General features: G+C 34.1%; 1 protein-coding gene across 5 annotated transcripts in view; it reads right to left on the minus strand.

Moving 5' to 3' along the window:
* LOC143343882 (nephrin) overlaps positions 1 to 17877 on the minus strand; it is a 391538-nt gene that overhangs the window by 360799 nt on the left and 12862 nt on the right. For all 5 annotated transcript variants that reach the window (XM_076769253.1, XM_076769262.1, XM_076769225.1 and 2 more), the window contains one exon: positions 14407 to 14876. In XM_076769253.1, coding sequence (XP_076625368.1) covers positions 14407 to 14464 — 58 coding nt within the window. In that variant the 5' untranslated portion in view covers positions 14465 to 14876. The remainder of the gene's footprint in view (positions 1 to 14406; positions 14877 to 17877) is intronic.

Below are 17877 nucleotides of genomic sequence, written 5' to 3' on the forward strand. Positions count from 1 at the left end.
TAAATGAATTAAATATGAAATTTCAGGGGCAAGATCATGTTACGTATTATACAGTGTTCGGCCACCCCTGGGAAAAATTTTAATGGGAGATTCTAGAGGTCAAAATAGGACGAAAATCAAGAATACCAATTTGTTAATGGGAGCTTCGTTAAAAAGTTATTAACGTTTACAGTTCCAATCGTACTGAGATTTTTTTCTCGAAAATGCACAAGATTTCGGGCGTATATCTATTCACCAAAAATGATTGTAATTAACCCACGCAACCGAATATAATTTTTTCCAGAACGATTTGAGATTGTTTAATTTTGTCGAAAAATTTCATACATTCTCGAATTTTTTTCTAGAAAGTGGGTAGGATTTCAGGGGTATGTCTAATGACCAAAAATGATTGTAATTGACCCCTGCAATGGAAAATAATTTTTCCAGAACGATTTGAAAATTTCATTTTCGCCGAAAAATTTCAGCAGTAACCCCCTGTCGATTGTTCTTAAAAATTCGTTTTTCATTTTTAATAAATTTGTTTGACGTCATACAGAAATTTTGTTTAGTACTTTTCTGTAGGTATCCATGAGATCTACTTCTATACTAAATTTCATTAAGGTACGTTCACTATTGTAGGAGTTATGGACGTTTGAAAATTGGACCATTTTTATGAGGTTTTTCTCATTTTGCGGGCTCAAGGACCAACTTTTCAAATATTTTTAGAATTTCTACAAATTCTATACCAAAATACGCATAGTTTGCTTTTTTAAACATTAAAATCGTCCAATCCGTTCAGAAGTTATGACGTTTTAAAGATTCGCATGAAAATTCGGGCAGACATTCCTGGCCAAAAATTATATTTTCGGTAAGGAATTTTTTTCTCGAAAGTGGATAGGATTTCGGAGGTATGTTTATTCACCAAAAATGATTGTAATTGACCCCAGCAACTAAAAATAATTTTTTCAAGACGATTCGAAAGTCTTTTTTTTCATCCAAAACTTTCAGCACTTACTCGAATTTTTTTCTCAAAAGTGGGTAGGATTTCGGGGGTATGTATAATGACCAAAAAGGATTGTGATTGACCCACGCATCCGAAAATAATTTTTCTAAAACGATTTGAAATTTTCTTTTCCGTCGAAAAATTTCACATCTTTTCGAATTTTTTTCTCGAAAGTGGGTAGGATTTCGGAGGTATGTCTGTTAACCAAAAATGATTGTAATTGACCCCCGCAACCGAAAATAATTTTTTCAGAATGATGTGAAATTTTTGAATTTAATTTTTTAATTACTTTTTAACGAAGCGTCAATCAAGAAATTGATATTCTTGAATGGCGTCTTATTTTGGCTTCTAGAATCAACCATTAAAATTTTTCCCAGCGGTGGCCGAACACCCTGTATATATTGATAAAATAGTTTCTGGCAAACGATGGTAAATTTCAAATTTTATTATAAAATTGAATAGTAATAAAATTAATGTATCTTTTTAATTTTTACAAATCCATTAAGGAACAAATAAATGTAAAACTTATATTTCCAAATATATACATGGTGTTCCACATTTTTGCGTACACACTTCAGCAGTGTGTTCTACAAGTAAAAATAAGACTAAAGTGTTACATAACAAAAAAATTCATAAATGCTTTGTTAAGAAGCTATTAAGAAAATATGAAATGTGATGTTTTTTTATTTACTAAACAAACAAATTTACTAAAACTTTGTTTAAAGAGAGCAACTGCTAGTCGAGGCACGAAAAAATATTTTTAACATTAGAATTATGTAGATAACTGAAACATTTCTTTATCAAAGTTTAGTTTCTATTATTTATCTTGGATGCTGAAATGTTCTTTCTTCGATGATAACTTCTTATACAATAAATTTTGAACTATTGTTCAAGTTTATGTTCATTAAATTGCAAAGAATCTCACGATATCGAATGCCTGCAAAAAATTGATTTTATTTTATTATAAATCTTTTCTGATTTTAATGTCCTGAATCTCAACCAAGTTTCACATTTCATATTTTTGTTGTAACTTTTTAACAAAGCATTTATGGATTTTTTGTTATATAACATTTTAATCTTAGTTTTGCTTGTAGAACACACTGCTGAAGTGTGTACGTAAAAATGCGGAACACCCTGTATAAACACCTTTTCTGTTCATAGATTTTTCCCCAAAATTGCATTTCGTGGAATTCATATACAACTTTCATGTCACTATCGCACACTAATGGGGGCTTCCAGTTTATGAACTAAATAAATAAAGTGAAAAATTGGTGCACGAGCCCCGTTGCGGCCCTGAATCATGGTGTTAGAGAAATTTCGTCGAACGTATTTCCGAAGGTATCTTATTGCTCGAACGGAGAAGAAACAGAATCCAATCCCGGAGTGTTGTATTGTTCAAAGTCTTGTCATCGCGGCGAAGAAGAGCCGGGAAAGCTTTCGCAAACTCCCATAAAACCTGCCCCGGTAGCCCGGGTACAACGTTCGTCTACGGATTCGAAAGCCATCCGGTGAGGCGCGGAGGCGGCCGTAAACCGTACGAGTCGCTGGGGTGCCAGGAAAGAAATGAAAGGGCGCGCGGGAAAAAGGTAAGACCAGAAACCAGGGGACACGTAATTCCTCGGGCACGCCTCGATGCTTTGTAACCGTGCATGCGAATCCCTATGCACGCGTGCAACCCCAGATTCGATTACGCCAAGGGCCTCGACGACGCGCAACAGACTGCCGTCGCGTCGCCCGTCAGAGTAAAAATAAATCCAAGGGTCGCCCTTCGTGTCTCAGAATCCTCCAACCCCTAACCAGTGGTTCTTAATTCCCCAACGACCCCAAATTAACAATACCAGTGGTGTCCGGCTCAAGGCACTCTTATCACTAGATCTTTATGCAAATTCATATTTTTATTACTAGAATCGATGAAACGAAAGCTTTGTCGAAGGGTGTCTCAACCCCTAAATATAATAATTCGTATCTTACTTTAACCCTACATTTAGGGACTTAAAGTGTCTGTTTCTAAGATTCTGTTTTGGCGAACAAGTTTTCACGCTGAAATTCGTCTTAATGTCGACTGCAACAATTGTATAAGTTAGTTCCTACAACAATTGTATTTATTTTAAATTATATCGTCTCACGTTCACGTTAACTTAACTAAATTAACACTTTGAAATTACTGAGATTTTCTTGTTCAAATGAAATTGAAAAAAATGTATTTATTTTAAATTATTTTTATGTTCATGTTTATATGTTATACAGGGTGTTCGGCCACTCCTGGGAAAAATTGTAATGGGGATTTTAGAGACCAAAATAAGACGAAAATCAAGAATACCAATTTGTTGATGGAGGCTTTGTTAAAAAGTTATTAACGTTTAAAGTTCCGTTCGTACTGAATTTTTTTCTCGAAAATGCGTAGGATTTCAAGGGTATGCATAATGACCAAAAATGATTGTAATTGACTCCCACAAACGAAAATAATTTTTCCAGAACGATTTGAAATTTTTTTTTTTCGTCGAAAAATTTGGACACCCTACCCCCTGTCGATTGTTCTTAAAAATTCGTTTTTCATTTTTAATAAATTTGTTTGACGTCCTACAGAAAAGTTGTCTAATACTTTTTTGTAGGTACCCATGAGCACTACTTCAGAAAAAAATTTCATTCAAATATATTGATTATTATAGGAGTTATGGACGTTTGAAAATTGGACCATTTTTATGGGGTTTTTCTCATTTTACGGGGTTAAGGAACAACTTATCGAATATTTTTGGAATTTCTACATATTCTACGCCAAAATACGCGTTGTTTGCTTTTTTAAACATTAAAATCGTCCGATCCGTTCAGAAGTTATGACGTTTTAAAGATTCGCATGAAATTTCGGGGTAATATTTCTGGCCAGAAATTATATTTTCGGTAATGAATTTTTTTCTCGAAAATGGTTAAGAATTCGAGGGTATGTCTATTGACCAAAAATGATTGTAATTGACCCGCGTAACCAAAAATATTTTTTCTAGAATGATTCCAAATTTGTTAATTTTGTCGAAGAATTTGTACACATACTCGAATTTTTTTCTCAGAACTGGGTAGGATTTCGAAGGTATGTCTAATCACCAAAAATGATTGTAATTCACCCCCACAACCGAATATAATTTTTTCAGAATGATTGGAAATTTTTAAATTTAATTCTTTAATAACTTTTTAATGAAGCCTCACTCAAAAAATTGATATTCTCGATTCTCGTCTTATTTTGGCTTTTGGAATCTCCCATTAAAATTTTTCCTAGGGGTGGCCGAACACCTTGTATAAATATCAAGAAAAATGAACAAAATTACAGAAATGAACGCGTAATAAGTATTTGTAAAGTTGCAATTTATTACATCTATGATTGAAATTTTGTTGTGTAAACACAACATAATTAATTTTAATTTTGTTCATTTTTCTTGATATTTATATAAACAATATAAATATTTCTTTTGTTTAAAAAATATTGTTTAATAAACATTATTATTCAGAATTTTAGTCGTAATTAGTCACTGTACGAATACTTTCTACACCCACTGTATTTGTATTGAAACTCTTTACGTTTACAGTGATATTGAAATGTAATTTTTCTTTTAATTATGAAGTATATTCGTATTGTTACGTTAATCGAATTCAACATAAATTGTAAGAAATAATAGTTACCAGTTCTGTAACTTTAAATATGGAATCTGACACTCGCCAAAATTTACGTGTTCCGTAAATCTAGAGTTAAATATTTCTTATATTATTGAATATTAAGTGCATTCTGTAATGCTTTAAAAATTAAAATTTTTCGTTGATGCATAAATATTCGCCGTCCAGTGATGACTTAAAAATATCCAAATATAATAACATTCATTTATTTTAACAAGCATAAAAATTTCTGTTGGATGGTATTATCCAAATCACTAATTGAGGCATCTCTGATTACACAGGTTTATTATTTTTGCAAATCATGTTCGTCCTTTTCTGGTACGTTGTTATCGTATGTGTGTGTATGTTTGTGAATACATCGTAAGCGTAACCGTCGATCGTGACTCACAAAGGGCTCATGACTCACCTTACAGTCGTTGGAATTGCTTTTGAAACGACAGCAGGTGCAAGTTACAATATATACCTAGTATCTTAATACTCTAATAAGTCACAATGGGCCTTCGTTACCGAAATATTTTTATTTAAAGTTTGGTACGCGTAAAAGAATTACTTAAACTTACCTCACAGAACAAGTTGTAGGTTAGTCGATGGAGCAATTAATTAGAAAGCCTTTTGGTTGTTGCTTCGAATCCCCGGCGAGTTACTTCTTTCTTTTTCCTTTATTATTTTGAAATGCAAAAATATATTTTGTTTATGTATCGTAATGTTCTTTCTTCTTCACTCGATATATTAACCACACTTTCTCACTGCAATGACACTGTGCTCTCGTCTCGTCGATAGTTGCTTCGAATTCCCGTCGAGTTACTTCTGACTTCTTTTATTATTTTCAAATGCAAAAATATATTTTGTTCTTTATGTATCGTAGCGTTCTTTCTTCTTCACTCGATATATTAACTACAACTTTCTTCTCACTATAATGACACTCTGCTCTCGTCTTGTCGACGCACATTTAACCTAACCTTAACCTTACCAATTCTCGCGGCAAGCTACGCGTAAGGCGCCAACATTTGAATTAGCGATAGAATGTTTACAGTATACAAACATAAATATTAATACAGAAATAGTAGTATAATATAAATATTAATACAAATAGTAGTAAGTAGAATTGTAAAATAGCATTATATGTCGCATATATTATTCTATATTAATTATTCGTATTAATCATTAGCAAGTTAATTCTATATTTGAAATATATCCGGAAAATCATAGAAGTCGATATTGACGATACGAATGACTAATACAGAATTTACTTGATAATGACTGATACGAATAATTAATATAAAAAGATATATGCGGCATATAAAGCTATTTTACTACTGTACTTACTACCGTTTTTTGTATTAAAAATTTGAAGGTTTTTGTCTTAATATTTATGACATATATACATAATAAACAAAATATATTTTGCATTTCAAAATCATGAAAGAAGAAGAAAGAAAAAAGAAAATTGACGGGGATGACTTACCTGCAACTTTTTCTCTAAAATAAATTTTAGTAATTCTTTTACTCATTCAAGGCCCACTGTAAATTTATTACGCTTTCTTGATACTAGGTATATACTACTAGGTATATAACTTGCACCTGCTATCGTTTCGAAAGCAATTTTCACGACTGTAAGGTCCCTTTGTCAGTCCATGTTAGAGTGTCATATAGTAAACACGTGCCAAAATCAATTCGTGAACAGTATACAGGGTGAGTCTCCTAACATGATGACCTCAAATAACTCGTAAGGTATTCGTTGTACGAAAAAATGTTTCAAACAAAAATTGCATGATATCTAGGGGAACATACAGTGCTCTAATCTGCTTTTTATCACCGTACTTTTTATTGAGATATTAAGGTTACCTTCAGTTTTATAAATGGAATGTCTAATATTTTTTTTCAAATTCGGATAAATCATCAAATTTTGCATCAAAAGGTATTATACAAAGTGGGACTTCAAATGAATAATTACTGAGATATTTTTTAAACAAATTTTATTTCAAGCGGTGTACGAAGTGCTGTCCATTACAGTCAAAAATTTGAATAAGAGATTCTAGAGGCTAAAATAAGACGAAAATCAAGAATGTCAATTTGTTGATTGAAGCTTCGTTAAAAAGTTATTAACAAAATTATTATTAAAAATAATTAATAAAATTTGTCTATCTAGACGAATTTTTTTCTCGAAAGTGTGCAGGTCTTCGTGGATATGTCTATTCACCAAAAATGATTGAAATTGACCTCCGCAACCAAAAATAATTTTTCTAGAATGATTCCAAATTTTTTAATTTTGTCGTAGAATTTGTCCACCTACTCGAATTTTTTTCTCAGAACTGGGTAGGATTTCGAGAGTATGTATATTCACCAAAAATAATTATAATTGACTCCCGCAACCAAACATAATTTTTCTAGAAGGATTCCAAACTTTTTAATTTTGTCGAAGAATTTGCCCATCTGCTCGAATTTTTTTCTCAAAACTGGGTAGGATTTCGAGGGTATGTGTATTCACCAAAAATGATTGTGATTGATCCCCAAAACCAAAAATAATTTTTTTAGAACGATTTGAAATATTTCTTTTTCTCTGAAAAATTTAGGCACCTACCCCCCGTCGATTTTTCTTAAAAATTCGTATTTGATTTTTAGTAATTTTGTTTGACGCCCTACAGAAAAGTTGTCTAATACTTTTTTGTAGGTACCCATGAGCACTACTTCAGAAAAAAATTTCATTCAAATATATTCACTATTGTAGGAGTTATGGACGTTTGAAAATTGGACCATTTTTATGGGATTTATCTCATTTTGCGGGGTTAAGGAACAACTTTTCAAATATTTTTGTAATTTCTACATATTCTCCATCAAAATACGCGTAGTTTGTTTTTTTAAACGTTAAAATCGTCCTATCCGTTCAGGAGTTATGGAGTTTTAAAAATTTGCATGAAATTCCGGGGAACCATTTCAGGTGTCAGATTATATTTTCGGTAATGAATTTTTTTCTCGAAACTGCGTAGGAATTCGGGGGTATATGTATTCACCAAAAATGATTGTAATTGACCCTCGCAGCCAAAACTATTTTTTCCAGAACGATTCGAAATTTTTTTTTTCGCCGAAAATTTTCGTAATTGGTATAGAAATTTAAACGTTAATAACTTTTTAACGAAGTCTCAACCAACAAATTGATATTCTTGATTTTCGTCTTATTTTGGCCTCTAGAATCTCTCATTCGAATTTTTGAATGTATATAAATTGTATATGTATAACTGTTGTAATAAACTCTATATAAATTCTTCAATTCTTTACATATACATATATATATATATATTATCGGTGATATACGTTTGTGTGTATATTATACATATATGTAACCGTACTCTAAAACCATTGATATCCAAAAAAATTCTTCAATTTTTTACTTTTACAGTATAACAAAAGAACTAATTAACATATCGACTTAAAACAAAAATTTTACTTGTTCGATTTTGTCCTAAATGAACCTAAAAAGTTGATTCTAAAGTCTTAACAATATTGGTTTCACACAAACAAAGTGAACACTGTAGAATACCTAATTTCTCATTGCAAGAGTCTGTTTTAGCGCATAAAATTGTGAAAATCACATGCAGGAGCTCCTCTCCCGTGGTCATTTAACTTGCACCGGAAGTTTCGAAGAGTTTAGGTACAAAGGAACGGTTTTATCAACGACACGGCCATCTCATAATGAGTCATCCAATCTAAATAATTTCTTCCTCAAACACTTCGTCGTGTGATCAATAGCAACGGAGATATTGCAGGTGATAAAGTTAAGTGCTATACATTACGTACGCTGTTTCGCCGCAAAGTGTGTTCAAGACGCTCGATATCCAGGAACTGGATCCCGTCTGTGTGAGTGTGTGGCCACGATGAACGCCCGCGCGCGTAAATGGACATATGCAAATTATAAAGTTCGTTAGAAATAATCATCTCGCTACACCGAACTGCTACACTTTCTTGCGAACTAGATTTACCTTAGACAAGGGATCATTTATTACAGTTAATTGCGTGCCTCGCAAAACCTAACGGATCGATTAACTATCGTACATCTACTACCGTAATTTTTATTCATGGAAACGCCCTGCGTTACATACACATATATATTGCAATCACCTCGATGCCTGTTTCATTTTTTGAACGATTCTTGGAAGATGGTCGTTTTAGATAAATTAAAAGAATTTTTAATCTTTGGTGATTCAAATATTCGACGAACGTAATTATTGATAAGATATTTATTACAAAATAGATTTAAAAGTTGCACTCCAGTGCTGCCCTAATATTTTACTTATTATTAGTACTTACATCTTATCGGTAAATTAAAAATTCTTTTAACAAGATACTAGGACTTATTATTAGTACTTATATCTTATCGATAAATTAAAAGAATTTTTAATTTGTCGACAAGATACTAGTACTACTAATAAGTAAAATATTAGAACAGCACTAGTGTGTAAGTTTGAAATCTGTTTCGTAACGAACGTCTCAGAGTATTCTATAATTACGTTCGTCGAATATTTGAATCGCCAGAAATTTTTCGAACACGAAAGAAAAGAAGATCGAACCAGTCTCAGCCCTGGTTAAAATATAAATACATCCGAGGACTACAATGAAACGGAGAAATACGAAGCAGAATTTCAGACAGTGACGTTCGATGTAATTCGAGTGCGAACAGGCTACTGACAGTTCATAAAAAAAAGGGAAACCTTCCGCATAGACGTCGAAAACCAGTCTATTTGCAGAAAAAGAAGTAATGAAAACAGACACATATTCGGAGGAAAATATATTCAAGTTACTATCACGAATGGAGGGGGGAGGGGGCAAGGGGGAGGAGTATTCGCGTCGTTAATTATTTCGGCCTTCCCATTTTAACTGGAGCACTGAATTTTCGTCCACGGGGCGGAAACAGGACGAGCAGAGGGGGGTAGAGAAAAAAGAAAAACCGAAAAGAATTTTTCTCGCAATATTGCTCATCGCGTCGAATGGGTACAAAAACTTCGTTAGATTCATTCCATTTTCCTTTTTTTAAGAGGACGAAAGACCCGACGTAACTCCCGATGAAATAATATTGTTGTTGCTTTTAGGAAGTGCGTCGTCGAAGTATGACGAATGATCCAGCGCAACAATAGATACCTGTCACCTGACGCCGCATTCATCCGAACCTCTCTGCACGCGCGAACTATTGTTAAGAGAATATATCGTACTATCAAGTGATTTTTCCTCCCGTTACATCCGATAAATATCGAAGATTCTCTTTTCAGCAAAATTTCGGTGTCTGTCACAAATTTCGCGGCACAATGCCCGCGGAACTAGAATGATATTAACCTAGAACGACCAGAAAACACGCGTTGTTATTATTCCTATCATCAGATGGCACGTCACTTTTGTTGTCAAAATCGTGATACAGTACCACCTCGATTACTGAAAAAAAAATTGGGGCTGAAAATTCCAATAATCGAGACAACCCAATGCTTACTTAAGCAGAGAGTAATAAATAATTATTTGCGTAAGAATTTGTCTGAAAATTGACGTACATCGCAGATGGACAAAGTGAAAATAATTGGAGATATCTCTGGGCAGTAATTTGAGGTGAAAATAGAAACTAAAATCTTCTCCTCATTGGTAATATTCGAAAATAAATATCTCTCGAAGAGGGTTTCAAATAAGAATGTTCGATTCGGAATCGATTTTCCAGAAAATCGATCTTTTTAATACGATTTTCGATTTTGTTGAATCGATTCTTGGATATCCGATCTTGGCATGATTTTTTTTTAATTATGAATCGATCTTTGATTTGTAGAGCGCCCCAGAAGGACGAAAATGCAGTTTGTTAAATTTTATTTATAGTGTGATGTACAAGACTTTTCTATTTGTCTTTAAATTTACATTTTAGAAGAAAAACTAATATTAAGTTTGAACGAAGTATTACAGACGACTATCCATATAATTTCTAGTTTGAGCACCATTCCTTCAATTAAAAGTTTTTATATTAATTGTTAAAGATTCTGTTTCATTTATCGGATTACAAAAATTGAATCATCACATGATTACATTAAGGTCATTTCATGTCAAATTAATCACTTTTCCCCATCGATGTCTGGGATTTCGTTTAAATTATTAGGGGTAGTTTAAGTCATCATTTTGCTGGTTTCGAATTTATTTAAAAAATACAAACCTCTACAGTTGACTTTTGTAAAAATAGGTCGTATTTAGTCATTTTTATCTTGGAATTTATTTATCGTATTGAGTTTTTTTTCAATTGTGTTAGAAAAAAATTGACCTCTCGAAATAAATTTTGTTTCGATGAAAAGTCAATTTTGCAATATCGGAAATTATAAATAATTTATTTTATTGATTTATCATTACGGATGGAACTTATTTAGAAAAACCAATTGTCTCCAAATAAAAAAAAAATTACATTACATAATAAATAGTTTCCGAGATAAAAATTCCTAAGTACATTTTCACAAATGTCATAAACTTCAGAGGCCTGTATTTTGTAAAGAAATTCGAAACCAACAAAATGATAACCCAAACTACCCTTAATATCGTATGGTCTACATAATATTAAATTTTAAACAAAATCCCAGACATCGAGGGGAAAAAGTGATCGATTTGGCAATAAACCATTAGATTGCTTTAACAATTTTCTAAAAAATTTGCATTTCTAGTGTCTCACAAAGCAAAAAGTACTGTTTGAAAGTATTTCATCCGCACTAGCGTTGATATTAATTGTTTCGTTTACCGTATCATAAATATAAATTATAAATATGCAAATTTGATTTAAAAATTTCAAAGTTTATACGAAACACGATAATTAATATTTCGATAGTAATAGATAGTATATTGAAGTGGTACCTCGAACGATTTTATAAATCGATATTCAATAGATCGATTCTTCGGAGTTCAATTTCATGCTGCATCGATTCCGGTCGCTTCAATTTAGAATTGACTCAAGGATCGATTCTTCTTGTAAGAATCGAACATCCCTAGTTTCCAATTTAGGCGAAACGTAAATCAAAATTGATTTTAAAGCGCACCTGATGCCTCTCCGCTGCTAATTCCCCTCTCGTGCACTAAAATTGGCGGGAATTTAAGAGCCCCTCATACGGATTACGCGTCGGTCCATAGAAGAAAATAACGGAAACGAGTACCCGTGGAACGGAGAATATAGACGTGATGAAACAGCCTCGTCGTCGACATAATTTCTCGCTAAAGCGATCGTAGATCACGGGGAAACAAGTGCCCGTATAATAGAATCTTCCCGTAGAAACATAGTAGGTAATTCGGATTCCCAGCGGCGCGGAATCTCTCGAATTCAATTAAACAGTAAAACGTCAAAAGCGGTGCAAGTTCATTTTAACACTCCCGGTTCTATATCGCCGGGCACATTTATATCGCGCAACGAACTTCCCGCCTGAAAATCATTACGTTCGCCGCGGCGTAATAACCCGTCACGAACTTCGAAATTTCAACCAACTCGTCGGGCTCATTGCGCAAACGTGCCTTTCAATGGGGGCTGGAACTTTTTCAAAGGGTTTCCAAACCTATCGATCGGGACTTCGAAATTCTTCGCCCGAGACTCGGATTCGGATTCGAGCCCGCGTTTCTATGCCCGTCGGATCGAGGATATTTCGCTTTTTGACTCTCTACGGCGAGCGAACACGCGCGAAACGAAGTTTTGTCTCGAGGCGCCTTTGCATGCTCTCGCTGATTCCGTTACAAAGAGATTATGTTACTTTTAACGAGAAAATTCCACCAATGGGCACGTTTTATCGTCAGTTCCGAGGGCCTCGGGTATTTCTGACTCTTTAATACTTACACCGTCTGTACTCGACACAGGCGTAACGAGTTCTAATAATTCGAATAATAGTATAATGTACAGTGGTGGAGATAAGTATTAAAGTACACGATTTGGTATAAAAACGTTAGAAACTATTGAAAAAATTAGTTGCATCACATCTGTTTTGTATGTATCTTTATTTATAATATCTCATTTATCTATACACAAAGGCAGAACAAAATTAATAAAATAGAAAACATATTGTGGCGGAGTGGTCTGCTCGTGAGAATTGTAGGATGACGGAAAAGAAAAGGAGGAGGCGCGTTTCGTTCGGGCCTGCTAGTGGAAGCAACGCCACAGTATACTTAATGAAAATCTGTTCTATTATCATCTGATACCTGGACAAAAGTATTGACACACATTTGAAAATCTTTATTTACCAACACTTTTTTGGAAATATAATGTTAGTTTCTTGTTCAAACAAGTGAAGTCGATCCCAACAGTAATTCCAATCGTTGTCTGCGAATCTGATTGTATTTGCAATTGTTGTTTACACGATTCTTTTCAAAATGTCAAGAAAAGAAAAAAAGTTCTATCTTATTCAGAGTTAGGAGAAATAGTGTAAAGAAATCGTTTTACGATTCGAAGCATAATTAAAAGAGTTGCAAACACGTCAACTATTAACAATCACATACGAAGCGGTCGTCCCCCGAAATTATCGGCAAGAGAGAAAAGGAAAATCATTAATATAATAAAATAAAATCCACGAATAAATCCTTTAGAAATTGTAGCATTATTTACAAAAAATTATAATAAAGATATCAGTTCGAAAACAGTTCGCAGAATCTTGAACAATGCTGGATATTCAGCATGCATCGCTCGAAGAAGACTTTACATCAGTGAAGTGAATAAAAAGAAACGATTAGATTTTGCAAAAGAATTTTTGAATAAAGATAATGACTTTTGTGACTAAGTTTAGTTGTCTGATGAAAGTAAATTTAATATTTTCAACCTCCAAGCTACTGTCAAACATGGAGGTGGTAAAGTCTGGAGGTGGTCTATATGTGGGGGTGTATGTCCTCATCCGGACTTGGGGAGCCAGTGTTCATTGAGAACTCAGTAGATGCCAAAACTTATTTAAAACAAGAAAAGTTAAAGTTACCAGCAAAGTTTTATTTTCAGCAAGATAATGCACCTGCACATATGACATATTATACAGTTTGTCAATGGATTGTTTACAACACAACACACACTTTAGGAACACTTCTCCAAAATCCGAATCTTAATCCAATTGAAAATATTTCACACATCGAATAAATAGGAATTGAAACAAATAATTTGAGGAGAATGGTTTAAAATCAGCAGTAATTTAACAAAGAAGTTGTTCCATTCTATGCAAATAGATTAAAAGAAATAGTGAAACAATGGGGACACAAAATATTAAATTATAATTTAATACGGTGTTATATAAAATGTGCCAATACTTTTGTCCAGGTATCAGATTTTCATTAACTATACGTTTTCTATTTTATTAATTTTGTTCTGCCTTTGTGTATAGATAAATGAGATAATGTAAATAAAGATACGTACAAAAAAGAAGTAATGCAAACAATTTTATGAATAGTTTCTAACGTTTCTGTACCAAATCGCGTACTGTGCCAATAATTATGTCCACCACTGTATTATAATAGTTCGAATATTGTAGTAATTCCAATCTGTTAAAAAATTTCGAGGATCGCACGATCCTTCTATGATCTTTTTTATTTCAATAATAAAAATCGTCCCTTTGTCTCGTTTCTATCGAGAATTGTATTTTGTGGGTCGACGCGTGGCCCTTTCGATGACAAAAGGTTCCCCACCCCTGGGGTAGGTTGAAAGGTGAGCGGGTCAGAGCGGGAGACACGTAAACAAAGGTATAACTTGCGATTCGAGAGTTGGGTGAAAGAACGTAGAACTATGAAAAAATGAAAATTCGACGAACCTTGAGCGTGGACGACGTCGAAAAGGGCGACGACGACTACGAGGACGCAACACCGCATCTTTCTGCGACCGTTTCCGCTTTCGGTCCGGTTTTCTTCTTCCTCCTCGTCCCCCGTATCCAGTTTCGCTGGCACTTTTCACGCGATCGCGCGAAACCGGTCGGGTTTTCTTTACGCGGCGCGAAAAAGACGCGGCCGCGTTTTAATCGCGTTTCCGGTGTATCGCGTGCCGGTTAATCGACGGTATTTGTTTCGGCTGGCTCGAGGCTCGATCGTTTAACGTCACGAACGATCCTGCATTCATTCATATCACTCCGACGCTCACTTGCCGAAGGACTTCATTGTTTGCGAATTTCGTCCCGTTCTTCGTTGTTCCATCAACCTCCGACAGCGAGATAACAGTCACGTGGCCCGATTCCCACGTACCAATGATCCTCGAGTAGCCATTTTTCGGCCGACCCTCTTCATCATCCTGCAACAAATGAGTTAGTCGATTTCATTGCACGATTCTTTTTCTTTTATCGCTGCAAGCAATAGGTTAGTTTTTACAAAGGAATGTTTATGCATTTGTGGGAAACTTTAATTCTCGAAAAACTACAGAATGTGTGGTAATATAAAATGTAATTTATTCAGGTCTAATGAACCATACAGCGAAATTACAAAGGTAGCGAAGAAGAGATTGACCAATACTTCAACGTAAAGCGCCATCGTGAGGCCATAAGCGTGCTACAAAATTGAATAATAAAATAAAATAATTAAAATAGAATCATTATAAATTTGTATAATTCCATCTATTCACAGGATGTATCGTAAAATTTAATATTAATTCAGTTCGTAAATTTTTCAGCCTAAACATTACTGTTTCGAAAAGTTTAGGACAGGGTCAAGAGATATCTACTGTTTTTAAAAGTCGAAATTCTAGCGTTTGTGCCATCTGGGTGCCAACACTCTGGAAGGAATTCTATATGGAGCTGGAATTGATTAGTATGATCTTGCAGACTTTAACTGGCGTAGATTAGATTTCAAAAACAATGCGTTTGATTGCCCTGAAACTTTTACACGTTATTTCACATACTAATAGCTCTCACACGTACCAAAATTGTATTTTTATAATGAGTATATCATATACTTTCATTAAAAAGTTTACGAAGAAAATGACAACATTTTGCAATTTTTAATTTAAGCTTTCGCCATTTTGCCAATTTTCAACATAAATTAATTATTTTGCTACGGGCGATAACAGGAAACCTATAGAATAAAAATCTTTTTGATTTCTTTGATTTAGTCAACCTTGAGAGCTGCAATCACCTAGTGTTTAAACACATGTTTACTGTGGGCGTGATAAAAACATGAAAAGTCAATAAAAATTCTTGAAAGTTACTTTCTATTCCCAAAGGATAGTTAAGTAATAATATAATTATAAGCATATAAGCATTAATTTTATGAAAAGAAATGCAATAAACATATATAACATATGTTTTTATAAAAAATATGCAAAACATATACCATATGCAAATTATGTAAAATAAAAAAGATATTGCTAAGGACCTCAAGTGATGAAACAAACTTCTATTTAGGTTTCACTGTTTTATCTATTTCCTAGAAACATATGCATTTGCATAAACATCCGCAGTCTAATAATAAGTAACCGAACATTTTGTGCATTTCACTTTGAATGTCAAGTCTCCAAGTTTGGAAACTAGAACCATCTTCCCCTTTGCAAATGGGGCAAACTTATGAGTAATTGTCTTTTATCAATACAAACAAACATTAGTTTTATTTTTACCAAGACTATTGGTAATAATAATACATTTACAAATGTAAGATTACGTTTCTATGTTTAGCTACCTCTCTAACACCTGTTATTCTCGTCTATCAAATAAACAAATAAAGGAAATAAATATAATAAGTAACCGAACATTTTGTGCATCTCAATTTGAATGTCAAGTCTCCAAGTTTGGAAACTAGAACTATCTTCGATTTTGTAAATGGGGCAAACTTATGAGTAATTGTCTTTTATCGATGTAAACAAACACTAGTTTTATTTTTACCAAGACTATTGGTAATAATAATACATTTACAAATGAAAGATTACGTTTCTATATTTAGCTACCTATATAACACCTGTCATTCTCGTCTATCAAATAAACAAATAAACGAAATAAGTATAATAAGTAACAAAGTTTGTCGCCATGATAAAGTGGAACATTTTAAGCATTGTATTTTGGTTGCCAAGTCTGTAATCTCGCAAATGAGGCAAACTAACAAGTAAAAATGAATCACGCACTAGTATGAATCTTCGTTGTGGAAACTAGCTGGTCGATGTCCCGAGAGTGTACAATTACACCGTATAAAGGAATGTATCCTAACCGTGAGAAGTTGACACTAGCACGCATCATCTGTCGAGAAAATGTCCGTTATCTCAGGGCGGCGTCTTTCAGCTGCTTGTTCTTTGCACGCTTATGGAAGTTTGAAAGTTAGAGTTTCCGGTGAAGTTGGTCCGAACCGGAAAGGCCGCCGCCACAGATCACCGGACCGCGCCGCGATCTGCCCAACTTTCCTGACTCCATTGGGTTTGCTTACCTGGCCTAACTTTTCTTCGCGTTCCTTTCACACCGCTCCTGCTTTATATCTTTCATCGATACTTTCCTCACCGTCTACCTCCTCCCCCCTACCACCACCTTCCGCCAACCAAAGGTGGGAAAAATTCCGTGGCACGAGCCCACAAGGTGACAGGTATTGTTGTCCCCGAGTACTTTCAAGAGACTTTAAACAACTTCACAGATCTACGTGAATCATTCTCCGGGAAGAAAAGCCAAGGTACTGACGCGTCACGTCCAACTTTAGGCTAACGGAACTTCTAATAGAATCGCGCGGATTTATTTCGTACTTTTGTATTCGGTAGGTTGACATTGGTCGCGGCTCGAAACGGTCGTCGAACTTTCTTAATACGTTCCTTTTAAACAGTTTCGACGGAACTTATTAAGGGGGGGGGGGAAAAAAAGTTCTCGCATTATAAGTTCCGATGGGAACGGATAAACGAAAGTTTTCCGATTTAATAGAGCGCGCGACAGTCATGGAAATATCTCGCGGAACAGGACAATTTTCAATTTTTATTATAATAGAATTATTTAAATTCGTTTGATAGAATTTGTGTTATCGTTTCGGCTAGTTTAACGTGTCTGATTCGTGACAGGTTCTTGATGTCAAGTTTCACAATTATGAGGCCACTCATTCGTCATCGAGCCTCATAAATTAAACACATTTTTACATTCACAAGATACTACAAATAAAACAAATCTATTTTTTTCGTGCCCATTTCTTGTACGAACAAATTTAAACAAAATTAATATACGTTTGAAAAATTATTTGGAATTAAATCGTAAGTCAAGGAGTTAACACTGGAACTACTAAAGCAGTCAAAATGACCGGTTCGTAATTTCTAATAAAACTTGTAAAAATCGTAATTTTTT

The sequence above is a fragment of the Colletes latitarsis genome, chromosome 1 (assembly GCF_051014445.1).
Source record: "Colletes latitarsis isolate SP2378_abdomen chromosome 1, iyColLati1, whole genome shotgun sequence".
Classification (NCBI taxonomy): domain Eukaryota; kingdom Metazoa; phylum Arthropoda; class Insecta; order Hymenoptera; family Colletidae; genus Colletes; species Colletes latitarsis.